The sequence below is a fragment of the Dendroctonus ponderosae genome, unplaced genomic scaffold (genome assembly GCF_020466585.1).
Source record: "Dendroctonus ponderosae isolate FM_Combo_2020 unplaced genomic scaffold, Dpon_F_20191213v2 Dpon_F_20191213_21, whole genome shotgun sequence".
NCBI lineage: Eukaryota > Metazoa > Arthropoda > Insecta > Coleoptera > Curculionidae > Dendroctonus > Dendroctonus ponderosae.
The window spans coordinates 132,443-155,847 of record NW_026018276.1 but is presented as its reverse complement, the minus strand read 5'-3'; the positions used below and the strand labels follow the sequence as shown (position 1 = coordinate 155,847).

At 35.0% G+C, this 23,405-nt stretch overlaps 4 protein-coding genes across 6 annotated transcripts; 2 read left to right on the top strand and 2 right to left on the bottom strand.

Annotated features, from left to right (window-relative positions):
- The first annotated feature begins 686 nt into the window (after positions 1-686).
- On the top strand, positions 687-1,456 carry LOC125503644 (nuclear nucleic acid-binding protein C1D-like). The gene is made up of 2 exons (XM_048664364.1): positions 687-1,119; positions 1,193-1,456. Exons 1-2 carry the CDS (start codon positions 841-843, stop codon positions 1,316-1,318), a joined length of 405 nt encoding a protein of 134 aa, XP_048520321.1. The 5' UTR covers positions 687-840; the 3' UTR covers positions 1,319-1,456.
- A 743-nt stretch (positions 1,457-2,199) lies between these two features.
- On the bottom strand, positions 2,200-18,076 carry LOC125503641 (nucleoprotein TPR-like). 3 transcript variants are annotated; one of them, XM_048664358.1, is made up of 15 exons: positions 17,736-18,076; positions 17,213-17,656; positions 11,787-12,118; positions 11,517-11,709; positions 7,494-11,453; positions 7,071-7,237; positions 6,837-7,004; positions 6,527-6,751; positions 6,282-6,467; positions 4,603-4,798; positions 4,016-4,393; positions 3,649-3,753; positions 3,360-3,499; positions 3,077-3,305; positions 2,200-2,520 (listed from the first exon to the last, which is right to left on the bottom strand). In XM_048664358.1, exons 1-15 carry the CDS (start codon positions 17,887-17,889, stop codon positions 2,441-2,443), a joined length of 6,957 nt encoding a protein of 2,318 aa, XP_048520315.1. In that variant the 5' UTR covers positions 17,890-18,076; the 3' UTR covers positions 2,200-2,440. The 3 variants fall into 3 exon arrangements, with proteins under 3 accessions (XP_048520315.1, XP_048520316.1, XP_048520317.1); XM_048664359.1 differs by having other exon boundaries at positions 6,282-6,464; XM_048664360.1 differs by lacking the exon at positions 4,016-4,393.
- A 249-nt stretch (positions 18,077-18,325) lies between these two features.
- On the top strand, positions 18,326-20,093 carry LOC125503643. The gene is made up of 2 exons (XM_048664363.1): positions 18,326-19,244; positions 19,299-20,093. Exons 1-2 carry the CDS (start codon positions 18,647-18,649, stop codon positions 19,523-19,525), a joined length of 825 nt encoding a protein of 274 aa, XP_048520320.1. The 5' UTR covers positions 18,326-18,646; the 3' UTR covers positions 19,526-20,093.
- Positions 20,088-22,489, bottom strand: LOC125503642 (phosducin-like protein). Its single transcript, XM_048664362.1, has 3 exons — positions 22,109-22,489; positions 21,430-21,678; positions 20,088-21,370 (listed from the first exon to the last, which is right to left on the bottom strand). Exons 1-3 carry the CDS (start codon positions 22,290-22,292, stop codon positions 20,958-20,960), a joined length of 846 nt encoding a protein of 281 aa, XP_048520319.1. The 5' UTR covers positions 22,293-22,489; the 3' UTR covers positions 20,088-20,957.
- Between the last annotated feature and the right edge of the window lie 916 nt (positions 22,490-23,405).

The window sequence follows — 23,405 nt, the reverse complement described above, 5'->3', positions numbered from 1 at the left end:
GACAAAATAAACCCAAATAAAATGATTTTGTTATGTTCGTTAATGAAAACGGGTTTCCATGAGCCTGGATTTTATTGATATTTTTAGGTTTTTTTTTAATAATTTTAACGGAAAGAATAAACAGCATTAGTGCTATCACAACCAAAATGCTACTATTTATGAACACTTATTTTCATTTAAATAAAGTTTTTTTTAGATCAACAATTAAAATGAAGTATAGCTTGTTCAAAAAGAATTAAGAGCTACAGACGCTATTCGTTCTGCTTAAAACAATAGTTTTTTTGTTCCTATTTTATTTTTTTCCAGAATGTTTTTAGAACTTTTAGAGGTGTACTAGGTGTTGCTAGTTGCAGGGGCCGTTATTTATTAGTTTTCTTAAAATAATTTGTACTTTAAGTATAAAATATTATTTGTTGTACAGCTAAATAAGATTATTTATTAAAAAATATTAAATTAATTACAGTTGTTTTTGCAAGTGAGGCACAACTGCCCATCGCCTTATGACGCAGCTATAGCACGAAATCGGTAACCACGAGTAAAATCACATTCACCGGTTAAATTTACAGTTTTAAAAATTCTCAGTTATACCAGTGATATAAAATCACGCTTTAGCTCAGCTCTAGTGGTTACTTTTATTAGTTCTCTTCACCCTCAACCAGAGATCGTCTTCTTCTTTATCTTTGGCACAGCTCCTATCTGCCACTAACCACAGATCGTCGCAGACTGGACCAAACTAACCTCTGTGATTTGGCTTCTAACCTTTAATAACGCTCATTCTGTGAAATCCTGCTTTGGGAAGACTTGTCTTCATTTATGGGATAGTTTCATTAAAAAACGAATATGGAGTTAAAAGATTTAGAAAACGACAAAGCAATAAAAGAAAAATTGTCAAATCTTCGCAATAGTGTGCAAAAAATTAAGAAAATACTCGATACAGCCCTAGAAGCTGATACCAGCCAGTTCTCCTTAAAAGATCAAGTAGAGTTTGATTTATTTCTTACCTATGCATTAAACGCGCTGTACTGGATGTATCTGAAAACCAAAGGCGAAGATCCAAATTTCCATGATGTTAAAAACCAGTTAGCTAGAGTTAAGGACTACATGGTCAAAGCGAAACAGGTACCTGATTTATTTTCCAGCCATGCTTTCAAATGGTTTTGGGATTTAATTTATTGACGAAAGTTGCTTGCAGGCTGACGAACGAAATACAATAAGACCTAAAGTAAATCAAGCTGTTGCAGCGAGATTTGTAAAACATGGGATTCATCACAAAGAGGAAGAACAACCTCCCAATAAAAAAATAAAATTTGCGGATTAAACTTAGTTATTTTTTATAAAAAAAATAAATAAAAGTTAAAAGGCACTCAGTGCACTGTTGTTCAAGGGATTGAACATTTCTTTAAATAACTAGTTTCTAATTATACTTTATTCTAATAAAAACTTTTTATTCTCTTAAGTGTCAAGTGTCCCTAAAGTGTTCTCCTTAAGTAAGTCTCCAAAATCAAGGAAATTTTATGTGAAATCTGCTCGAGCACGGATTTTATTGCTTTTAAATGCCCATTCTAGGGATAAAGTTGGTATCTTTTGGTTCAAAGTTGATATTCCAAAATCCCCCGTTTGTTATGGAATCAAAAAGTCCTGGTAGATTTTGGGCGAACACTGCAGTTTCAAATTCTCTCACTTCCGCACAGTGACGTAGCAAGGTTAACTCGCACCCGGGGAACCATTTCTTTTTAGCGCCACCGATCCTCATTCGAATTAACTCGACCCAGAAATTGTTTGTTTTGAGCGCCTCTTTGTGAGTAGCGCCCGGGGCAGGATGCCCCCCTTCGCTACGCCTCTGCTTCTGCAGATAGAAACAGTTGCTACTCGTATCTCAGATTCAACTAACAACTTTTCGTGACAATGATAAGATGTAGGTAAAACTTTTAAGAACTAAATTTTGTATTTTTGAAGAATCAATCAGTCCCAATGTTTTTACTTTTAAAAACTCCGCAAAATGCGTTTTTCCCGCTATTTTAGCTGAATTGCACATTGTATTTTGTTATTTCCTGGTAATGGTGATTTATTCCAAAAACTCTCGAGCGGAAATAGGGCCTAAATAATCAATCACGTTATTTTATTTAATTCCTCAAAATGTGGCAAAACTGATTCTAAATATTTTCTGTTATTCGCTTTATGATAATTAGAACAAACGTAGACTTTTTTGTGATTTCTATTGGATTTTTCACGACACTATTAATTAGTCTCAACTGAACTTAAGTGAAAATTATAATAACAGAAAACTAGATCTATACTTAAAAATTATTCGACCGTCTAATATACAAGAAACGAATTTAAAAAATTGGTGACTTATGGATTTATAACTATAGTACTATCCTATCTTTCAATAATTATAACAAATTTGGGAATGAAGCAATACTAAATGTAATGTTTTTCTCTAAAATCTTCCACCAAACGGCCTTTGCATTCTTCTGGGTCGTCGATTACCGCCATAGCCTTGAGCACCCCTACCTCGTTCTACAAAAAAAATACGAATGCATGTATTATTTTATACCTATCTATTACTTTCCAAAATTTTTATAAATATATTGCAATCTGTTTCTGAGATATAGCCTTGTAACGCTTTAAAAAACTCACCCTGTATAAATAAATATATGCAACTACCCCAAAAATTTGCCATATAACTCACATTTCCGTAAATGCGAATTGAGACGTTTTTTTCAGTTGCAAATGAGGTCTTCATAGATGTCCAATATTATTAAAAATAAATGTTTTTGAGAAAACTGAATTGCCAAGTAACGGTTTTCTTAATTGAGATTTTTGAAATAACGACCATATTGTCATAAAGTCTGCTGACAGGAAAACTACTTATTCCGGAGTTAGAATGAGATCACGAAAACATATTTACTAATTAAATAGTCCGTTAAACTATATGTATATTTTTTATAGTGAATTTTCGATAAACAATTTTCCTGTAAAGGCAAATTCTAAATTGCAATGAATTATTTTCCTTTTCTTCGTTAATTTCATGACAGGTCTTACTTTAAATTTACGAAAAAACTTTCTCCCTTACCATGGTGCATTTGTCTCTGAGGCAAAGATCTTTGATCACCCCATACTATGGGAGTCGGTAAAACTCTAGATCCCCTTGTAAGATTTTGTCTAATAGGACGTCGATCAGACATACTGGCACCCCTGTTTAGTGTTCTTCTCGGTTCAATTGGACTTGGTGAGGCTTCGGCTTCACGTCCCTCCTCTTCGCCTTCCTCAGTTGAGGGCTGCTTCTCACCCTCAGAACTCACCTGCAACAGAACAATGTAACATTTTCAAAAAATTTAACTTAATGTAAAACGTACCCCATCATCTCCCTCTGCGTCGTCTTGACGGTTCTCTTCTGATGACGTTCCAGCTTGAACTGGAGGTCCCATCACCTCTTCGGAACCTCCGTCAGCTCCAGTTTCCTCGTCTGGACTTAACATTAGTTGCGGCATATCATCTTTAAATAAAAATATCAGTTATTACCATGTACATTGTGAATGAATGATGAAATTGAATGGAAAAATGATATGAACCATTTGAATTAAATAGTGGCAATTCCGAAATTGTTTCTACCAACCAAAGCTAAATTTCGGTACGTTTTCTTACCATCACTATGACTCGCATGTCTATCACTTTGGTCGTCTGCAACGTTAGGAATTGATTCTTGAGGCGACGATTGTAAGGGAGTTGTGGGTACACTGCGGCCAGTACCTGAAACAAATGCCAATTATTAAGAATTTCATGTGTCCTTCTAGTCCATGGGTTGGCTGAATATGGTTGACAACTCACTAAATACACACAAAGTCTAAGTCCTAATTGTATAAATTCTAAATAGCTATCTGAAATTTGGAAACCTAAATATTTCAACGGAAACTATCCTCGAGAATTATGTAACGTATGTAACATTCCCCAAATGCCGCATCTGAATCAACCATAGCATTCAACTGTCCCATGGACCATCAGCTACACCTACTATTATCATCAGCTTGAGGGACCTCCAAACTATGTTCGGCGACCGATTCGATCGTTCCACGAACTTGAGATTCATGTCCCGAGCCTGCTGTACTGGTCATTTGGGATTCGTTGAAGGTGAATCGTCCAATTGCGCTGGAAGGCACGTGAGGCGAACTCACGGCTTCACCGAAACCATCAGAACGACGTGGTGCAAATAACGTTGGGGTGGAAGGTACAATTCCATCATCTAATCCTCCCTCATCCAAAAGACCTGCTAGGGGAGCTCCCATGTGGTGTCGATGAGGAAGAGGAGGAACTAGACGAGAACGCGAAAAGGTCGTTCCAGGAGTGGATGATGTAGATGCGCGAGAAAAGGAGCTTGAAGGTCCTGCAGCAGCTATCAATACATTAATGCATTTCAGTAGGAAAGCACCTAGTTTTAAACACCAAGCATCCGCGCTCAAACCAGAACCTTGACATCATTAAATCTTTATTTAAGCAGCCGATTATGTTCAAGCCCGAGTTGATATTAGCCCAACAAACGTACTACTACGTATCATACTCTTTATAATTGGTTAATCTTTAGATTAAGCTTATAATACATACCGTCAGTTCCACTACTTATGGCTTCAGACTGAGCTTGTTGATCAGAGGCATCGCCTTCAGCAACTTCCTGACTTTCACTTTGATTTGGCACCTCACTGGAATCTTCAATTACCTCCACCTCATTTCCTACTTCATTTCCACCTTCCTCTTCATCTTCCACGTCTTGGCAATCAGCATCTTCATAAGTGTCTTGTTCCTAAGGCAGACATATGCAAGGTGTTTCAAAATAAACTTTATTTGTTTAAGGCGACTGGGGATTATTATTAAAGTAGAAATGCGTTTTTTAAATTAGTTCTTATTACATTTGATTCAAATACAAATTAAAGCAAAACTTGTTTAAAGTTAGGCAAAATTTGTGGGGACTTGGTGAAAGTTTTTCAACTGTCGCCGGGAACCACCGCTAACTATACAGGGTGATTTACGTAGACCGTATATTACAAGTTTACCAACTTACAGTTGTTTTAGAAATTTCAAATTTTGTTTCCGGCAATAACGACTCATCCCTAAACCAGGTAAAATATATTTAGCTCTCCAGCTGTACAGGGTGTATGAAAATAATAACGTAACTTTTTTATTATAAATGTAAACTCCTAATTTTTTAGCATGATTGGATTGGCCACCCTAGCTTTGTTTACTTATCTCTAGTTTTTGATATACCTCTATTGTTTAATTAAGAACATGTTATATCAAATTAACGGTTTTAAATTCAAAACCGAAATTTGGTAGGTAGATAGCTGAAAGCCCACACTAACTCCCCATATGACTTTGTAGCATATGGGTGCATACAGCACAAATATTGAAATAAAAAGAGTCAAAAAACGAGACGACTTGTTCGTTTCTAAAATAACTGTAAGTTGGAAAACTTCTAATGTACCGTCTACGTAAATCACCCTGTATATGGCAAACTATAAATAGGAAAATTTTGAAATTTGGAAAGTATATCGAAGTCATTGCGGGTAAGCAATCCAAAATATTTTCAACATGGACATACTTTTGTATGTTATTACATTATATTCCAAATTCTAAATTGTGTTTTTCTAAGGTTATAATTTCGTTCGCAATGGAAGTATCAAACCGGCAACGTGGCAATGAGACGCGCAAGCGCAATCAGCCAGGACTGGTGTGGACGGTTACGCAAAAAATATTTGCGGGTGGGTCACATGTCGAAAATATATCGATTTTTTGCTTGCGACACTTTAAAGAAACGGTTTCGGTGGTGCGATCGGTGACTGAGACTCGGTGCTGAGTTTGGCCGCAGTCCCTCCCCCTTTTAACTCTTCATTTTGTTAGAAGGGGGGATAAATAATAATTCCTTTAAAAAATCTTAATACAACTTACGTACCATTTTTTCCCACTGATGGGGCTATTTTCTTTACGGCAAAAATTTTATGATTTTCATTTTGGTAATTATAAATCGATGGGTATTTCCGACTTCCTCATTCGCTAGCTGCGACTCGAGCCGTCGCGTCTCGGGTCGGAACGAACGACCGAACTTGTTTATATGCACAGTACATTAAAGGAGTAATTTTTATATCAGCCGCGAGTCGCAATCGCACCACCGAAACCGCACGTTAAAGCGGGAACATTGGTCATGATGCCAATTTTGAATCAACCTATATGTGCAATCAAAAATTCGTTCTACCATGTAGAAAATAGCGGGAAAATAGTAAGCAACATACCATGCCCTCCATATCATACGCCTCTGTGTCGTCAGGCTCTTCCTGATCATCTCCCTCCCCTTCATCAGGAGCAGTTTCATCGTCACTTTCTACCACGATCACATTATCATCATCCTGATCGCGTTGACTACTAGTGGGAACCTGGTACTCAACATCCAATCCACTGTCGCTGACGGTTCCAGCCTGCTAAATTAAATGAGAAATTATACAAGAATGAAATTTCAAAACGCCTCAAGTCGCATTACTTGTAGTCTGGTTCGTTTAATCTGCTGCTTGGTTTGAGACTTTTCTTCAGCCTGACAACTATCAGTGTCTGGTTCTCGTTGCCTTTTAAGTCCTGCTTGCGTGGTTGTTACTGTATTTGAACTACTTGAGCTTGTGCCTTGTTCTTGAGTTGCACCACCACTGCTTGGTGGTTCCACTCTTGGAGATACCACTGCTAAAGTTTGTTGCTGAGGCGCTGGTTGTATCTGTAAAGTAAAATAAACAGTTATTATTTCCAATCTTCAATTTTTCTCGTTTTTTTTGTTATTGTGAAATGGTCAATTTCTATACCTGCATGGCATTATCATCGTCCTCCGACGACTGGGTGGGTGGAACAGCCACTTGCCTGGGTCCCACAATAGCAGAACTAGCTGAACTAGTAGCCGGAACATAATCTGTATGAGAAGAGGTTGGGCTACTAGATAAAGCTTCGATCGAAGATGATCCTGTAGTGTGAACCTATTCAATTTAAGGAGTACACATCGTGTTACTACTTGAAGCCAATTATCAATTACGTTTGTCTACCTGTTGTTGGGGTGGAACCATTACTGCGCTAGGGGTTTGGGTAGTAGGTAAAACCGCTGCCGTTCTCAATTGCTGCGACATTGGTCTAATACTTGCTAATGGTGGTTCACCAACATTCCTCCATGGCTGAATTGGCACCGATTGAGTTTGGGTATTAGTTGAATGACCTAAGGAATAATATTGCAGCAAAAACTTGAAAGAATCATCTCATAAACATGTAGATAAGAAACAAGCCCCCACGTTTCCGCGAAACTTGAAATGGGTTATAAAACCAGTTGGATTGAACACTAAGAAAATACAGGAAAATATTGTTGCACAATCTGCACCTTCACTATATCCGGATGCTACTGTATGTATTTCGTATAGATGAGCTGACAGAATATGGACTTTAAAGTTTTAATCAAGAGAATATCAAAAACTTACCAGGAATGGGTTTTATATCAGCTGTCGGTCTTTCTGCTGGAGATTTATCGCTGGATGCTGAGCTTGTGCTTGGTTTAGATCCCTGTTGCTGGCCCAGTTTTCTTTCCAATTGACTAATCGTTTGCTTCATCGAATCAATCTCCGTCGTATGGGCGATCTTATCCTGTTGTAATTTTTCAATCAACTCAACTTTTTCCTGCTGCAAATTGTTTATCCTTTCCAATAATTCGCTGTTGCTGTTATTGGCATTCGACTGATCCCCTGCGCTTCCAGACTTCTCTTTGCTGAGTTGCTCTTTCAAACTGCTATTCTGCTCAGTTAAAGAGACAATCCTATCTTTGGCGTTTTTGAAAAGGGTCTTAAACTTCTCTTCTTTCTCTTGGCTAGTTTGTTTCAATGAATCAATTTCCTTTCTTAAGGAATCGATTTGGTCTTGACTGCTGGTGACCTGTTGACTCAATTGGTCTACGGATTCCTTGTGTGAAGTTTCTAGCTGATTAACCCGCTCTTCATGTTCAGATTTCTGTTGTTCAAGCAATTGAGTTTGTTTATCTGAATTAATACTTTGTTCAGTCAGACTTTGCTCGTTTTGCTGCTTTAGTGACTCGATGTCTTTCACTTGATCTTCATACTGAGTCTTGTACTTTTTCGCAATTTTTTTCACTTGGGTCAAATTATTCCTTAGTTCACTAACAGACACATCCCTAGTGGCGATACCTTCGGTAAGTTGTCTATTTTCCTCAATTAAGTTCTTATTAGCTTGATTCTGCTGTTCAAGACTTTCTGTAATTTGGCTTACTTGGCTCTGAAGTCCAGCAACTTGCTCCCGAAGCCTAGTCATTTCATCTGCTTGATTATTGTTTTGAACTCGTAACACCCTGAGCTGCTCTTCTAGTCTACCGACATTTTGTTTCAGGTTATTATTTTCATCATTCAATTTTGCGGTATTTCCACGCTCAACTGTTAATTGTTTCGCAAGAGTCTCGCGTTCGGTCTGTAATTTCTTCCAATCTTCAGGGCTGGTTCTATTAGTTTTCTCGATTAATTGATTGGCTCGTTGCCTCCACCGAGTACATTCTCCTCTGAGGGATATATTCTCATTTTGCATCTGATCTGATTTGGTCATCAGATCGCGGTTTTTCTCTTGAAGCGGAGCTACTTCTGCCTCCAATATATCAGCCCTAACTCGTAAAGCTCCCATGTCCTCTAAGAGATTGTCGCGTTCTTGCCTCAGTGCTCTATTGCTATCAGTAATAGCATTGAGTGTTTCCAATTTGCGCAATACTTCAGCATGTTTAGCGGCGGATATATTAGTAACTTCAACCTGTTGGCGTTCGGATTCAATTTGTGCTTTAAGTCCTTCAAGCTGTTGCGAAACAGACTCAAACTGAGATTTTAGTCTAAAATGTTCAGCTTCTATTATATCGGCTTTACTCACAGCAATATCCTTTTCATGTCGCAAGTATTTAATAATTTTCAATAGTTGTTCGGAATTATGAACATCATCTTCGGCAAGAGATCGATTAAATGAAGTTTCACTAGATGGAAGACTGGTATTTTGGATACTTTGATTCATAACATTATCTGCAGACGCCCGAGATTGTAGAATTGTTAATTGAGTATTGAGTTGTTGAATTTGATCAAGCAACAAACTATTCTGATCATCCATATTTTTAAAACGCTCTTCTAGTTTCTCCTTCTCTTCGTTTAAGATTTTCTGCTGTTGTTGAGCACTCGCCAAGTTTTGACTTAGAGCTTCTACTGCCTGATCTCTTTCAGATTCAATAGATTTAATCAGATTCCTTGATGCATCCAATTCAGATTTCAGTTCTGTTAAAGCTTGCAAATCTGCGGAATGCAACGTAACTTCTCTGGCATATTTATTTTCAACAGCCTTTATTTGGTCGTTTAAGTTTTTGATATCAGCTTGAGCATTCTCTAATGTTTGTTGAGCAGAGCGAAGATCTAGACTTTTTACGTTAAGTTCTTTTTCAAGTAGTTGCGACTTAGTCTTAATATTAGAATTTGCCATATCTTGATCATCCAATTGTAAAGAAAGTTCACCTTGTAATTCTCCACATTTTTCTTGTAATTCTTTAATTAATTGTGTTTGTTTCTCAATTTCATCTTTGTATTGTTGTTCTTGATTCACAACGTCTTTTAGTTGCTTCTCAGCATTTTGAGCTATATTAAAGTATTCTTCAGAAGCGGCCTTGGTTGATTTTAGCAGTGTTCTCAATGAGTTGATTTCGGCTTGGGCGTCACTGAATTGTTGCTCTAAATCTCTTAATTTTCGACCCTCTACACTTGAATCTGGTATAGCAAACACGGAACTCTTCAGCTTCATGGATAAATCTTCGATGTGCATAGTTTTATTGATCAACTCTTCTCTGGTTTCTGCAATTTCTTTGCGAAGCTTATCGGCTTCCATCTTTTCTTCTTCCATTCTTTCTACAGCTTGTTTAGCTTGTTTCTCAAGATGGCTTGACAACTCCCTAAAGCGATTTAGTTCTTCATCTAACCGCCGACGTAGAGTTGAACATTCTAAGTGAGCTTCGTCGAGCTTAGCTTGCAATCTTAATTTACTCTCAGCGTCATTTCTCTCCAAAGTTACTTTAATTAATTCAATATTACTGTGTAACAAGTTCTGTTGATGAGCATGTTGTTTTTGCATATCACACTCCTTAAGAAGCCTGCGCTCAGCATCTCGCAGAAGAGCATTTTCTTTTTGAATATTGGCAAGCATTACTTCAGCTTTCGAAGCTCTAGTCTGATTTTGAATTGCTTCATCTTTCAGATAGGAAGCAGCTTGTTCATGTTTGACGATGGCTTCACTGTAAATTTTATTTTGCTTCTCAAGAGCAGTTATTTGTTTTTTGTAAATCTCAGCATTATTCTGAAGAGTCTTGAATTTTTCTTCGGCTAGTTCCGATTGTGCTGCAAGCTGGAAATTCAGTTTCATAAGTTCTTTAGACTCATTTCTAAAAGATTCTAATTGCTCTACTAATATTTTCTCATGGTCCGATCTGTCTTTTCTGTATGTCTCGAATTCTTCTTTCATTTGTTCAGCTTGTTTTTTATACTTGTTTATTTGGATTTCAAATTCGTGTAATTTTTCTTCATCATTAGGGCTTGAATCAGAATCTGACTGAGCCTTGGAATGGTCTGCGTTGTCTTGACCGGATAAACTTCTCTCAAGTGGAGTTGCCATATCTCCTGCCCCTTTCATGACTTGTGAATATAAGTTCTTATACATGTCCCTTTGGTTTCTTAAGGTTGACATCATTTTTGTCTGCTGGTCCCGCTCATCCAGTAACTCACTCTGTGATTCTCTTAATTCTTCTAGCTTTCGTTGCAAATTGGCTATAGCAGCTGGATCAAAGGATTCTGCCTCTTGCTGGTGTTCTGATAGTTCTCTTACTAAAGCCAGCAACTTCTGGTTAGTAGATTGCAACTCGGCGATGTCATTAAATGTCACAAGCCGTTTAGTAATAATATCAGCTGAATTGACGCTATCACTTAGGTCATTGTCTGTTGAAGTGGACGATGAACCAATCCTTGAATGTTCCACTTCTTGTAGTAAATGGATAACTTGTCGTGATAGATCAGCTATTTCTTTCTTCATTCTTTGATTTTCTCGAACAGCTTGCCCCTCAATTCTCCGGTTAGATGTCTGCGCTTCGCGCAGTTGTTGAAGTTCGGCTAATAAAGAGTCGTTAGACTGTTTCAGAACTTCGTTTGCATCAAGGGTATCACTGTATTCTTGACGCAGCTGTTTAATCAACGGACCTTTCTCCTCGATTTCCTTAACAATACACGTAATATAGTTATTAAGTCTTGTGCACTCCTCCTCTTTGCTTGTGAGCTGTTCATTAACTGATACGTAACGTGAATACACTTCAGTGTATGTCATTCCTGACTTCATCATTCGAGATACTGATGCTGCTGAAGTTGAAATACCTATATCAAAATATAATATATGAGTACAACAGCAAGATAATAGTGTTTTGAACGGGTTCTTACCTTCGATGTCTCTACTCAAAGATTCATTCTTATTAAGTTCAATAACTTCATTGGCGGTTTCAAGTTCCTTTTTCAACATAGCAATGTAGTCGTTTTTCTTTCCAATTATCTCTTCGTGGGCCAAATCAGTTTCTTTACTTTTTGTTTCAAGTTCGCCGTATTGTTCAGTAGCTTTACGCAATAGTTCTTGAACCTAATAAAGCAAATTAGAATTAATCGATGCAATATATAATAATATATAATAATAAACAAAATGATTAATCAACGTACCTCGCTCAGACCACTCCTTAGTTCTTCTGTATGCTTCTGGCTTTCCTCATGCATTGACTTGTACGTATTTGCCATTTTAGTTTTGCCTTCAATTTCACAAACATACGATTCATTGACTTTTGCATGGGTTTCGTTTAGGTTAAATATTTTCTGAGCTAATTCCTCGTTCCTTGTCGTTAAAGTTTGGTTCATTTCTGTCAAAGATTTTACTTGTTCTGTAAATACGCCCAATTCTTGCGTTCTCTCTGCTAATTTTGCTTCCAATTGAATGCATCGTGAAGAGTTATCCCTCCTCATATTAAGAAGTTCATCAGTTCTCTCCTCGAGTTCCTCTAAAAAGAATGGAGAAAACGCGCTTTCAAAACATTGATTCATTCCGTTTCAAGCTCTGAAAATTTATTTGCACTCCCGTAAGTTTAAAACGATTATTTTACGACACTCTTCATGGTGCTTAAATACACAATAGAGAAAAAATTAAGTTATTGTATTACAAATTATTTCAGAAAAAAATTGAAGTGATGACGTTCTGGTTTTTGCACCAATAAATTGTTTTAAAAAAATCGATAAATAAGGATTTATTATCACCACCGCTTGTAAGTTCTTTACAATAATTGCATTTGTTATGTAACATGATACAACTGATAAGGTAATAAAGCGGAATGCTTACTTTAGGGTTTCGGAAATGGGCAAAATATCCTTATCAGTAATGGAACATGCAAGAGTATAAACTGCACATTTAATAAAAGGAATGATAGTAACAAACAGTGCACTTGTTGCAGTGCATTGGGATTACTAATATTTTTCAGTATACTTCCAATATCCTTGGTATAAGATTCTTCAATATAAGATCAATCCCTTAGCACCCCAACTTGCTGCCCACTTAATGATAAATAGTGGACGATTTCTCGTTGAAATATTTCTAATTCTGCTCTGTATTGTCTTTAAATGACCACAATAAGACAAAAAAAATATTTGGACAAATAAATAAATTATTTAAAATAAAACACAAATTTATACATATGTATAGGTATTCGAATTAAAAAACTGTACACCGCTGCACAAACAGACACGCTTGCAAATACTTGTGAAAAGGGTAAATTAAAAACTGAACGCTCAATAAACCAATCACATAGATTATTAATCCACCTGGTGATATATGACAAGTTTCTACATATTTTATACTGGTATCGACTACGTTTCTGAAGTACCTTTTATATTCATTTAAAATATTTGCTTTGCGCAAAAATGAAGTAGAATAGAATAGAATGAAGACTTCGGTATAAGCTAAAGAGTTGAAAAAAAGTTGACAGAAAATTAAAGCAGAGAATTAGCAGATTGATGTCATCACATATAATTGATACTCTATTCGAATTAGAACAGCTACTAGAATTTAAAACATACACTTATTTGCTCACTTTTAAATAGGCAAATTTAGTCACAAATTTATTTACTTTGATATTCTGCTCAAACAATAGAGTTGTTGAAAGAAAGGAGTTTTCTTACGTTCTTTATTATGATCTTATACTGAGTACTCTTTCTGATAAAGCACGAAATTCTGAAGAAAATGTAAAACATCAAAAAACCAAACCGTAGGATCTCACTAAATTACATAGTCGATATTACGTTTTGATAACTACATTTCGTTCTTTATAAGAAAGAAACACTTGGTACCAATTCATAATAGAAAACGAATGGAAACTCCTTCTTTATAACACGGCCAGGCCAGCGATCCAAATAAAACAAATTTAAACCTTAATTTGTAGAAATATATCCCTGGAAGCATCTGAAGAAATCAGTACTTTCAGAAATTGATTCATAAAGTAAAGAACCAATAGATAAGGTATAAAAAAATACAATCAATTGAAATAAAAAAGACGATGCTTTCCACATAGAAAAATTAATTTAAACTAAACAAAGCACCATAGATCGATGAAAATACGGAATAATTTCAAGGGCATATTTCTGCAATTGTAGAACTTTGTTATAAAAGGTGGTCGGAAAATGCGTTAGAAAAATTTGAAGGGTGATTCTAGATGTTAAAATAATGGTAGAAACTCAAGCAACAACAATTCGAAATTTGAATATTTTCGGTATATATTTATCAGCAAACTAAATATTTCTTTTAATTTTTGACCAATTCTGAACATTTATTTGCGGTTCAAATTGAAAATCGGTATAGGGTAAAGTAATGTGTGATTTGAAAGATTAGATTCACATGCCTCGAAAAACTTCTTCGTTTAGGAGCAAATCGCCAATAAAGCTTTTATTACTTCAACCTAGTGTAATTCAGTTGTTAATTGGAATTGCAACAAATCAAGTCGTCTGGTTTTAAAATGTGCCAAATTTTGCAATTTATAGTAATTATATTATTTATTTTTGTGCTCTAAAACTACTCAATTAGATAGGCAATAATACAATAGAGTGAGTAGAAAGTTATAAATATCTAGGCCTGATTTCTGATTATAGAATTAAATGGGATAATCATGTAAATTATATCTATAGCTAAAAAAAGAAATATTTAATTTTTGTTTTTGCAAAAAATAGGTATAGAATGGACCATAAAACACTACGATGTACTATGCTTTTTTCAAGGTTTGGTTAATTATTGCATAATTGCTTGGGGTGGAGCGTACAATAATTGTTTACACTTAATGCAGGGTATTCAAGGGAAATTATTGAAAATTGTAAACAATAATCAATTTCAGCAACATAACCCTCCACTTACCGTAACCCAATTATTCCAATTAGAGGCCATATCTTATCTTTATACTACGTTAAGAAATAAATAATAATAAAAAAAGCAATACTAGAAATAAGAGTCTTCAGTTGCCAATGATTCATAAATCTATAAGTAAAAAAAACAGCCACTTTGTTGCTATAAATATATACAATATAATGACGGATGATCTGAAAGTACTAGTGATTAGCAAAATCTCGATTAAGAAGAGACTAAGAATATTTATTAGAGAAAAACATGTATCGCTTAAGAAGAAATTTATCTTGTACTGTTTTTGACTTTTGCGGAAATTTCTTTCTAGTCAGTTTCCAAAACAATTGCCAACTTCTTTTTGTAAGTTTTTCTTCAAACTGGAGAAACATTTTTTATTACAAAGTTAAACATTAATATGAGAAAACTATGTACCAATTTTCAATTGGATCCGCGAAGAAATGTTCAGAATGGTTAAAAAAAGAAAAAAAAATCATGAGCTGTAACTAGAAAAATATTCAGATTGTAGAATGACCCTTTAAAATGTCCAAACGCATTTTCCGAACACCCTGTATAATACTTGTTCAACTACAAAAATGATTCAACCAACACTAATTATACTAGTGAAGAATGATAACGCATAAGAATGCAGTGTCCACTAGATTATCAACATTTTCTACCTTGTTGATATTCATATTCTGCTTAACGTATTATTATTATACTATACATATGCTACATGTTTCGTTAAACTTATTGATCAGAAGAAATTCAACAAAATATAGTGAAATACAATTCGGTCATTCGGTCAATACAATAAAATAACAAAATTTAGATACCGAGTATTTCTTGCAATATACAGGGTGTCCGTAAGCACATGACGAAATTGGTTCTGCGACATTCTTTGGCTCAAAAAAATACGATCTGATCTAACTTGTATTAAGAAAAATATCTGCCTTCTGTGCTATTGATGGTCAAAGTTCTTCAAAAGTTCCGTTTTTTAAATATCGGGAGAATTATACGATGCATTTTAATGAAACTGGTTGTCAATTTGTTCTTATAAAGGGTGTTTTTTTAGAGACATATCTTTAAATTGAAATAAAACTCATAAAATTCATTTTAAGGTCATGGTACTGGCTTTATTGAAAATACAATTGTAGGCCCTTATAGTTTAAATATTGTTTGGGGCATAAGGGCGGCGCAGCTGGTTCGAATGAAGAGCAATCCTTCGTGGATTGCCAATTTTCGACCATTTTGATTCCACCAGATCATAAAAAAGCGCACCAAACAGTAAGTTTTTCTGGAGATTACGTCGTCTCAATAATTGCTTTCGGATTTTTGTCCCACCAAATTCGGCAATTTATATCGACAATTGCTGTTCAGTTTGCCAAACTTACTGTGCGCTACTTGCATTTTACTGTGGCCATAATCGTGTTTGGCTCAATGGTTGCGTAAATAAACAAAATTGCCGGATTTGGAGCGACGAGAATCCAGAAGCCATTACTGAGACCCCGTTATATCCAGAAACTCCCTGTTTTTCTGCTTATCGTCTGAAAGAAGTTTGGAAGTGATGGAAAATTGGAGTTCCAGATAGCTCTTCATTCGAGCCAGCCGCGGCGCATTATACCCCAAATCATAGTTAAGCTATAATGGCATACAATTGCCTTTTCAATAAAGCCAGTACCATGACGTTAACAGATTTATCGAGTGTCTTGGTACAAAAACGTCCAGCTTTTCATTTGGCAACTGGAGTCAACTCAATTTTTTGCATTAATCTTTTTTAAACATTTTCGTGCTCTTTGTAAAATCTTATAGCATTCATAGTTTTTGTGCAAAAACGACATTTCTGTCTTCTTACCAACTAACATTTTTTTACCAGCAAAACTTCAAGTATTTGTTTTGTAATGTCGGGTGAGTGTTCAAATTAATTTTAATAAAGTTTCCAGTTGATTTGTGCAGAAGCGGAAAGCTCGCTTCTTTTCGACGGATTTCTGTGGAATGCATTTCGAAAGAACACGCTTCCAAAGAACGGCCCGGCTAAGATTTTGACCATGATGGTCAGCTAATAGTTATAAAACGCACAATTAATTGATTATGAAAGAACATTATCGCTTACTATATTACAAAAACAGAACTCATTGCTGGTCTTTGTATATCAGTAGTCTTACAAGTAAATTTAGGACCGAAGTATAGAAGTAAGACATCCCAATGCAGCGTTCGCATAGTTACAGTTTGTCAGAGTTGTTCACCTATACCCTAAGCGCTCACTACTAGTATTGCATGAGGTGTTCAAGACTTTAATAGTCTGGATGCCACGTGATAAAGTTAAATGACGTCTACCTATACCTTTTCGTGCACATTATAGTAAAGTTTACGCCATCATCGATTGTTTAGAAATTGAAATTCAGAAGCCGGAAGATCCTATTCTTAAATAGCAAGAAAACAGAAATTTCGGAGACGAAATAAAAAGTTCTGGAGACACCCTCTTTGAATTATCTCTTATTATGTCTGCCTTACTCATATTTATTTTTTACATTATTCTCGATCTACCTGATAGTTTAAGCATTGCTTTAAATTATTCAAGTTATTGTATGATTTTAAGTAGTTAATTCTTTGCCATAACACATAAGCGCCCTTTATTAGTTTCAATAGTCACCACAAATATCTTTATTGGTGAAAAATGAAGGTACAGAACTATGAAGAAAGGTGTGAAATAACTTACCTGTAAGACTCTGGATCTGACTATTCATCAAAGATCTTTCCTGCTCCAAGCGCTTCTCTTTATACTCCAAAGTCAATTTCATAGATTCAACTTCTTCAGCTTTAGCCAAAGCTTCACATTTGGTATTGATAGCATCTTCAAGCTGTTTGGTCAACGTTTCAATATCCAACTGAAGCATCTCAGCTTCTCCAGTGCGTCTTTGTAACATTTTGAGTTGTTCATCACGATCATCCACTGCTAGATTTCGCTCATGGCGGTACTGGGCCGCTTCGGATTCCAGTTGATTGGCCTGAGTCTGCAGTCGAATGAGTTCAGCAGAAAGGGTTGAGACTTGGTTCTCTAGTTCGGTAATAGATGACCCAGCCGCCTCCAACCTGGCCTTAAGAGCCTCGTTTTCACTCGAAATGACATCGTTTTGCTCTTTGAGTTCAGTGGAACTCTTGTCTGTTGACAAAACGTTGAACAATCAGTAAAAAGTCCTCACTTGCATGAAATCCAAATCTGTTGCTCTAATATATCATACCTGAATTGGTGCTCTTTGTTTCCAGTAGCGCTTTCGTAGTGATAAACTCATCGAACTTTTCATTGACGAATTTGGAGATTTTTTTCCCGATTTCCTTGGGAACCATCTCCCATTCCTCCAGGCTCACCACAGGCTCAAACGGAAACGACTCCATGGTGCAAACTATTACAAAAACCGACTAGCACACTTAATTAAATAAATAGAACGGGTTTGCAGCTCATTAATCTAAATTTGCGAACATTACAAATGAGAAAGCGTCGAGATATTGACCACCATGCAATTCGACAATGAACGAAACGAAAACATGCCGGCAAATGCTCAACGCCACCCGGGTTGCCACATAGAGTCTAAGTGTGGGATGCATTGTAGTCTTCATTGACTCTTTAATTTAAAAAAATTGAAACTTGTTCCTTTTCATTTTCTGTCTACCGCTAAAACTTCTTTTATAGGCTACTTGCGGAGAAATCTGTAAATATTCTAAAGGACAACTACGGATCTTTTAACAGGAAAGTCATTCAGTTCAGTTATAAAGAAATTTGGCTATTGCTGACAACGTTGAGAAAATGGCGGTTGTATCGCCACAGCACTGCCAACCCTGAGTTTATAATACCAGAGTTTTCACCCTATATACTAGCGTAATTAATAGTGCCTACAGTTTACCTTCAGCAGTGTGCTTTAGGAAAGTGGACGTAAGCCTTTCTACGCTAAAAAAATATTCAAATACTGCTTTTATTATGACATGTTGCCAGTACTCATAATTTTCTGTTATTGGTTATGCTGAATCAACAGTCAAATTCATCAATTTTTATGGCTCACCTACATTGTAGATAAATGTCAAATAACAATATGGCAGTTCCAACCTAAAAATTTAAAAGGTCAGTTATTCAAAAAATCCAATTAAATTTGAAATCATGGGCGATATAATAGGGGAGGAACAGTTGAATAGTAATAAGCTAGATCTGCTGCAGGAAGTGAAAAAGTATAGTGAACTTATAAGAATCTATAGGAAAAAATCAAATAAATACAAAATTCGCTTGGAGTGCATATTGGATTGTTTAGAAAACAAGGATATGGAGCCTCAACTGAAAAATAAAGTGAAGAAAATCATACTATCTGCCCGTGTATCTCAAATTCAGCTGTGTAGTGACCCAAACTCAGTTAAATGCGAAACTCAGAACCTCCTGGGTGTACCAGTAAATAATATCAAACTAACTTATTCAGAGCGCGAAACATTAGCTTTCTTTTTGAAATACCCAATTGACAGTAAATTGGCGAATTTAAAAGATACATATAAATTATCAGCAAGTGCAGATAATTCAAAGCAAGAATTTTTTCTTGAACTGCCTTATAATGATAAAGTTCTATTGGAGTACAGAAGCAAACTAGCCCTGAATCAACAGGAATTTATCAACAACCAAACACAGATGTTTGCGGTGCTTGAAGAAATGATGAAATTCCGACTGAAAACCGTTCCTGAACTATCCAAGATCAAATGCAAGGAATACGAAAGTAACATCCAGTTAAACTATTTGAAAATGCAATTAATAAAAACAAAATCACTAGTAGATATTTTGATGCAAGAAAAAAATTCACTGCCAGCTTTAACAGAACTAATAAAGGATATGAAAGAGCAGAAAATCGAATTTTTACGGAAAATTGATGAACTTAAGGATCTCAAAAAGACGTATGAGGATGCATCTTGTAAAGAATACGACGCTATCCTTCAGTCCTACTTACAGTATAAGGCTGTGCTGAACAGAAAGAAACAAATGGAGGCCCTGCCGATATAGAACCTCGTTAAGAAAATTAATCACACTACTTACCCGAAATTATTATTTATAAATTGCTATCGACTGAGTAGAATCAATTTGTACTTGTATTGGTAGATATTTAAGTTTCCAGTTGGGATACAAATAAAAAAAATAATTTTATAGATCTTCTATTGTACATACAATGTAAAAATAATGTATAGATAGGTATTTGTTTCTACTCCAAATCAAATTCATTCCTGGGTTTCAGTCATTTATTGTCTCTATTTATCAATCAAAATACGTTTCGGTGTATTTTCCCACCAACATCAGTTTTTATGTGTAGCGTTGTTGCTGCTTTAAGCCTTGGCATGCATTTATAAAATAAAAACTGATGATGGGAAAATACACCGAAAAAATTTTGATTGATAAATAGAGACAACAAATGACTGAATGAACTGACTGAAACTGATGAATTTGATTTGGAATTGAAACAGTCAGGAAAGTATATACAATTTGTTTCTACTAGCATATATTTTGCGCATATATATCTTTATATAAATTCCTTGGCATGGTTTAAATTATTTAAAAATAAAATCAATGATAAAAGTGAAATTGTTTTATTATAAATATTGGCACAAATATATATTTGTATAAAGTAATACTAGCTTTGTGATAAAATTAAAATGAAACATAACTATTCATATAAGTTTGAAAGATCCATCACTGACCATAGTAACAATGTTACAAGCAAAAGGATAAAGTATTGGACATATTTAATGGTTCTCAATTTTCAACTTATTTTAGCTTATTACAGAAAATCATATTTAAACGGGTTTAAAAAAAAATACTGCGTCTTGATATTAATTCATTCAAGAATCATTAAAATAAGGTTTACAGTTACATCAAAACGATTGATTTATTTTTACTTGAAAAACGTTTAATACCTTCCAACGGATTTTCTATCAAATAAGTAAAATTATTAAAGTCGAAACGTTAAAAACGATCAAATGAGTTGCAATAGATTATTTACAAACATTCGAAAAGACCATAATAAGAAAACACATACATATAACTAACTTATAATATACTTTCACTCTGGTTTGTGTAAATTTTGATTTTCTTAACACCAGAAATTTAAGTTAAAGTAACAAATATAAAAAATATGTACAGTAAATATAGAATATAGCCTCTAACGAACACAGTTAAGCTCAATACGATCCATCGGCTAAATGCGGTGAAGATTTTATTACTCAAATTCTCGCTCACTTAAGTCGGCTTCAGTCTTATGGACGTACCAGGCAGAAAAATCAACTTGCTCTTAAAACACAAATAAGAATCGACAATTTAAGGAAGTGGAGAAATTCTTCAATCTGCTAACAAATTCTGTGTTTTGTACAAAATAAAATACTCTTTCAGCGTGTGTTGAATCGTGAACTGAAAGTTATAGAACGGAATTAATATCAATATTTAATTAATCACTATCAGAGCCATCGGCAGCTGAATTTTTAACAAGCGCTGGAGTTAAACTTTTGTCCTCTAAAAGACCATGTTCAACCAAAAAGCTTTGTACATCTTCAGCTTGAAAATTATCGCCAAGATCGTTCGTCAGTTTCACAAAATTGCCGATTATATTGCCAGATTTGTAAACTAGCAGAGCAGGAAGTCCACCAGCTCTAAATTCCCTGCTTACACTCGCTAAAGGTGCAAGTATTGCAGCAAATTTTACAGTGTTATAAATTTTTGAAAGCTGTATAAGGCACTGGTTCATTAATCGACAAGGATGCACATGCTCCTCATAAATGTGTATAATTACTGTAACCGTTTTATCTTCCTTGTCGATTGCCTCTAAAAAATCCTTGGAATTTCTCAGAAACATCAGGTCACCTATATTGAAGCAAACAATTACATTTCCATTGTCCTACGATTAATTGAAGCAAACATACCGAACTTCTTACTCAGATTAGTCTGCTGAATCATTTCTTCGATTCTTTGCTTTTGATAGTGCAACAAAAAGTCGTCATCAAGCAACTCAGCAAGTTCCGGATCTTCCAGGGCAGCTTGCTCTCTTTCGTCCTCCAACGTTGTTCGAACAGTCATTGTTAACTTCTTTGCCAGTTCCACCATTTCTTTGCCACTTTCAGTGCGTTTTGCACTTTCCAGCTGCTTGAACTTTCTCCAATCCTCGATTACACCTTAATAAGTAGTAGTTTTGTTTTATTAAAGGGGGCACCTACACTATGTAATTGTCAATTAAATATGGAGATTTGTACTACTATCATAAAGTAATCTTATCAAATTCCAAAATAGTTTTTGCGTGCACTATTTTGACGACTTCCTGTACATCACAATAAACTCATTCGCTTCCACAAATTATATAAAGGACAATTTTGGCTAATTTGGCTCAATTAATACCTACCTGTGTATGGAAACGGTTTTCTGAACTCACTGTTTGTGTCTGCATTTGTATAGTCATATAAGAATTATTTTGGCATTTTTCTTTTGGCTCTCGTACATTAGACTAAGTCATAAAAGTAAGACTTTGCATGGTTATTCAAGCGTGTTATGAAGACACACACACACATACACTAAATTAATATAATTCATGAATGAAGATCATTATACCTTTGGGTCCAGTATTCGTAGATGAACCCTCCCACTTGTTAATTTCCAGGGGTAAATTAGTTTTGGCAACGGCAGCTTTTTTATCGCTGGATTCTGCTCCTGAATCTTCATTATCACTACCTTCGCTGCTACTGCAGTAATTGTGCAGTTTTTCCCCCAATATTTTATCTTCCAAAGTAGCCATTTATCTCTAGAGTCGGTGAAGCAACGACTCAACTAATTCCTCACGCAGTTTAAGGTAGTGCTTGGACAATTTAAAAATAGAATTTCTTATAAACAAAATTAAATAATTAAAGCGAATATGACCATGACGTTTCTTAACCTGAAAATTTGCAAAACAGAAACCATACAGAAACAATGGGAAGGATTGCCGACTCTCCGACGTTGCCAAAATCTTTTACTTAAGTTGATCACATCTTTCAAAAGGCAAATTTGCGCGCGCCATTAGTAACTGCTAAGTTTAAATAAATTTAAAAAATATATATAGTTGTTAGCTTTAGAAATATTTAAAAATATAGTATCATAAGGCCTTTACTTTCAATTCCTAAATTAAATTGAATAAATGCATAGGAGGAATAAAAAAATAGGAAATTCACAGTTCCAAAACCGTGGCAACTTCAAACAAAGTATATTTTTTGGGTAAATTGTTCATTTAAATTGTTAATTTTTCTATCTAATTATAGAGTATCCGAATAGATTGAATAATATTCAAGTTCAATAGAGGTCTTCAACTGCTAATATTTTGCAGCAAACATTTTTGTACATTCAATATTTTTTCGACGCTCTTCAATCTTGTCTTAATAATAAAAGTCTCCATTGCAATGACGTTGTTTTTATTTATTTCTGAATAAATTGGAATAGTGTTACCACTACTATTATTGTTTTAACTGTAATGACTAATAAACTGAAACAATTGATTTATTACTTTTCTTGTTTTTTAAAATTAACATTTAATAAATATTTTTAACTATTTTTTTTGTAATTAAAACTGACAATTTGTATGGAGTAGCAGAAAACTGAAACAAGTTCCTATTTCTTCTGAAGTACCTCTTGTGTGCAGAAATGTTAAAATAATTGCACTTTATACACATATAAGGAAGTCAATAGAAAATGCCCAAATAAAGCACTTCTTACCTTTTTTTATACAGGTGCATAAAATAATTTTCGTGTAATTTTTATCTCCTTTATCCTTCTCCTTATCAAACGTTCATTTGAAGTGTTTAAAAATACATTAACCATAAAAAAATATTGAAGCAGCTCTACTGATAAAAATAACATAATTTTAGCAAATATTTTC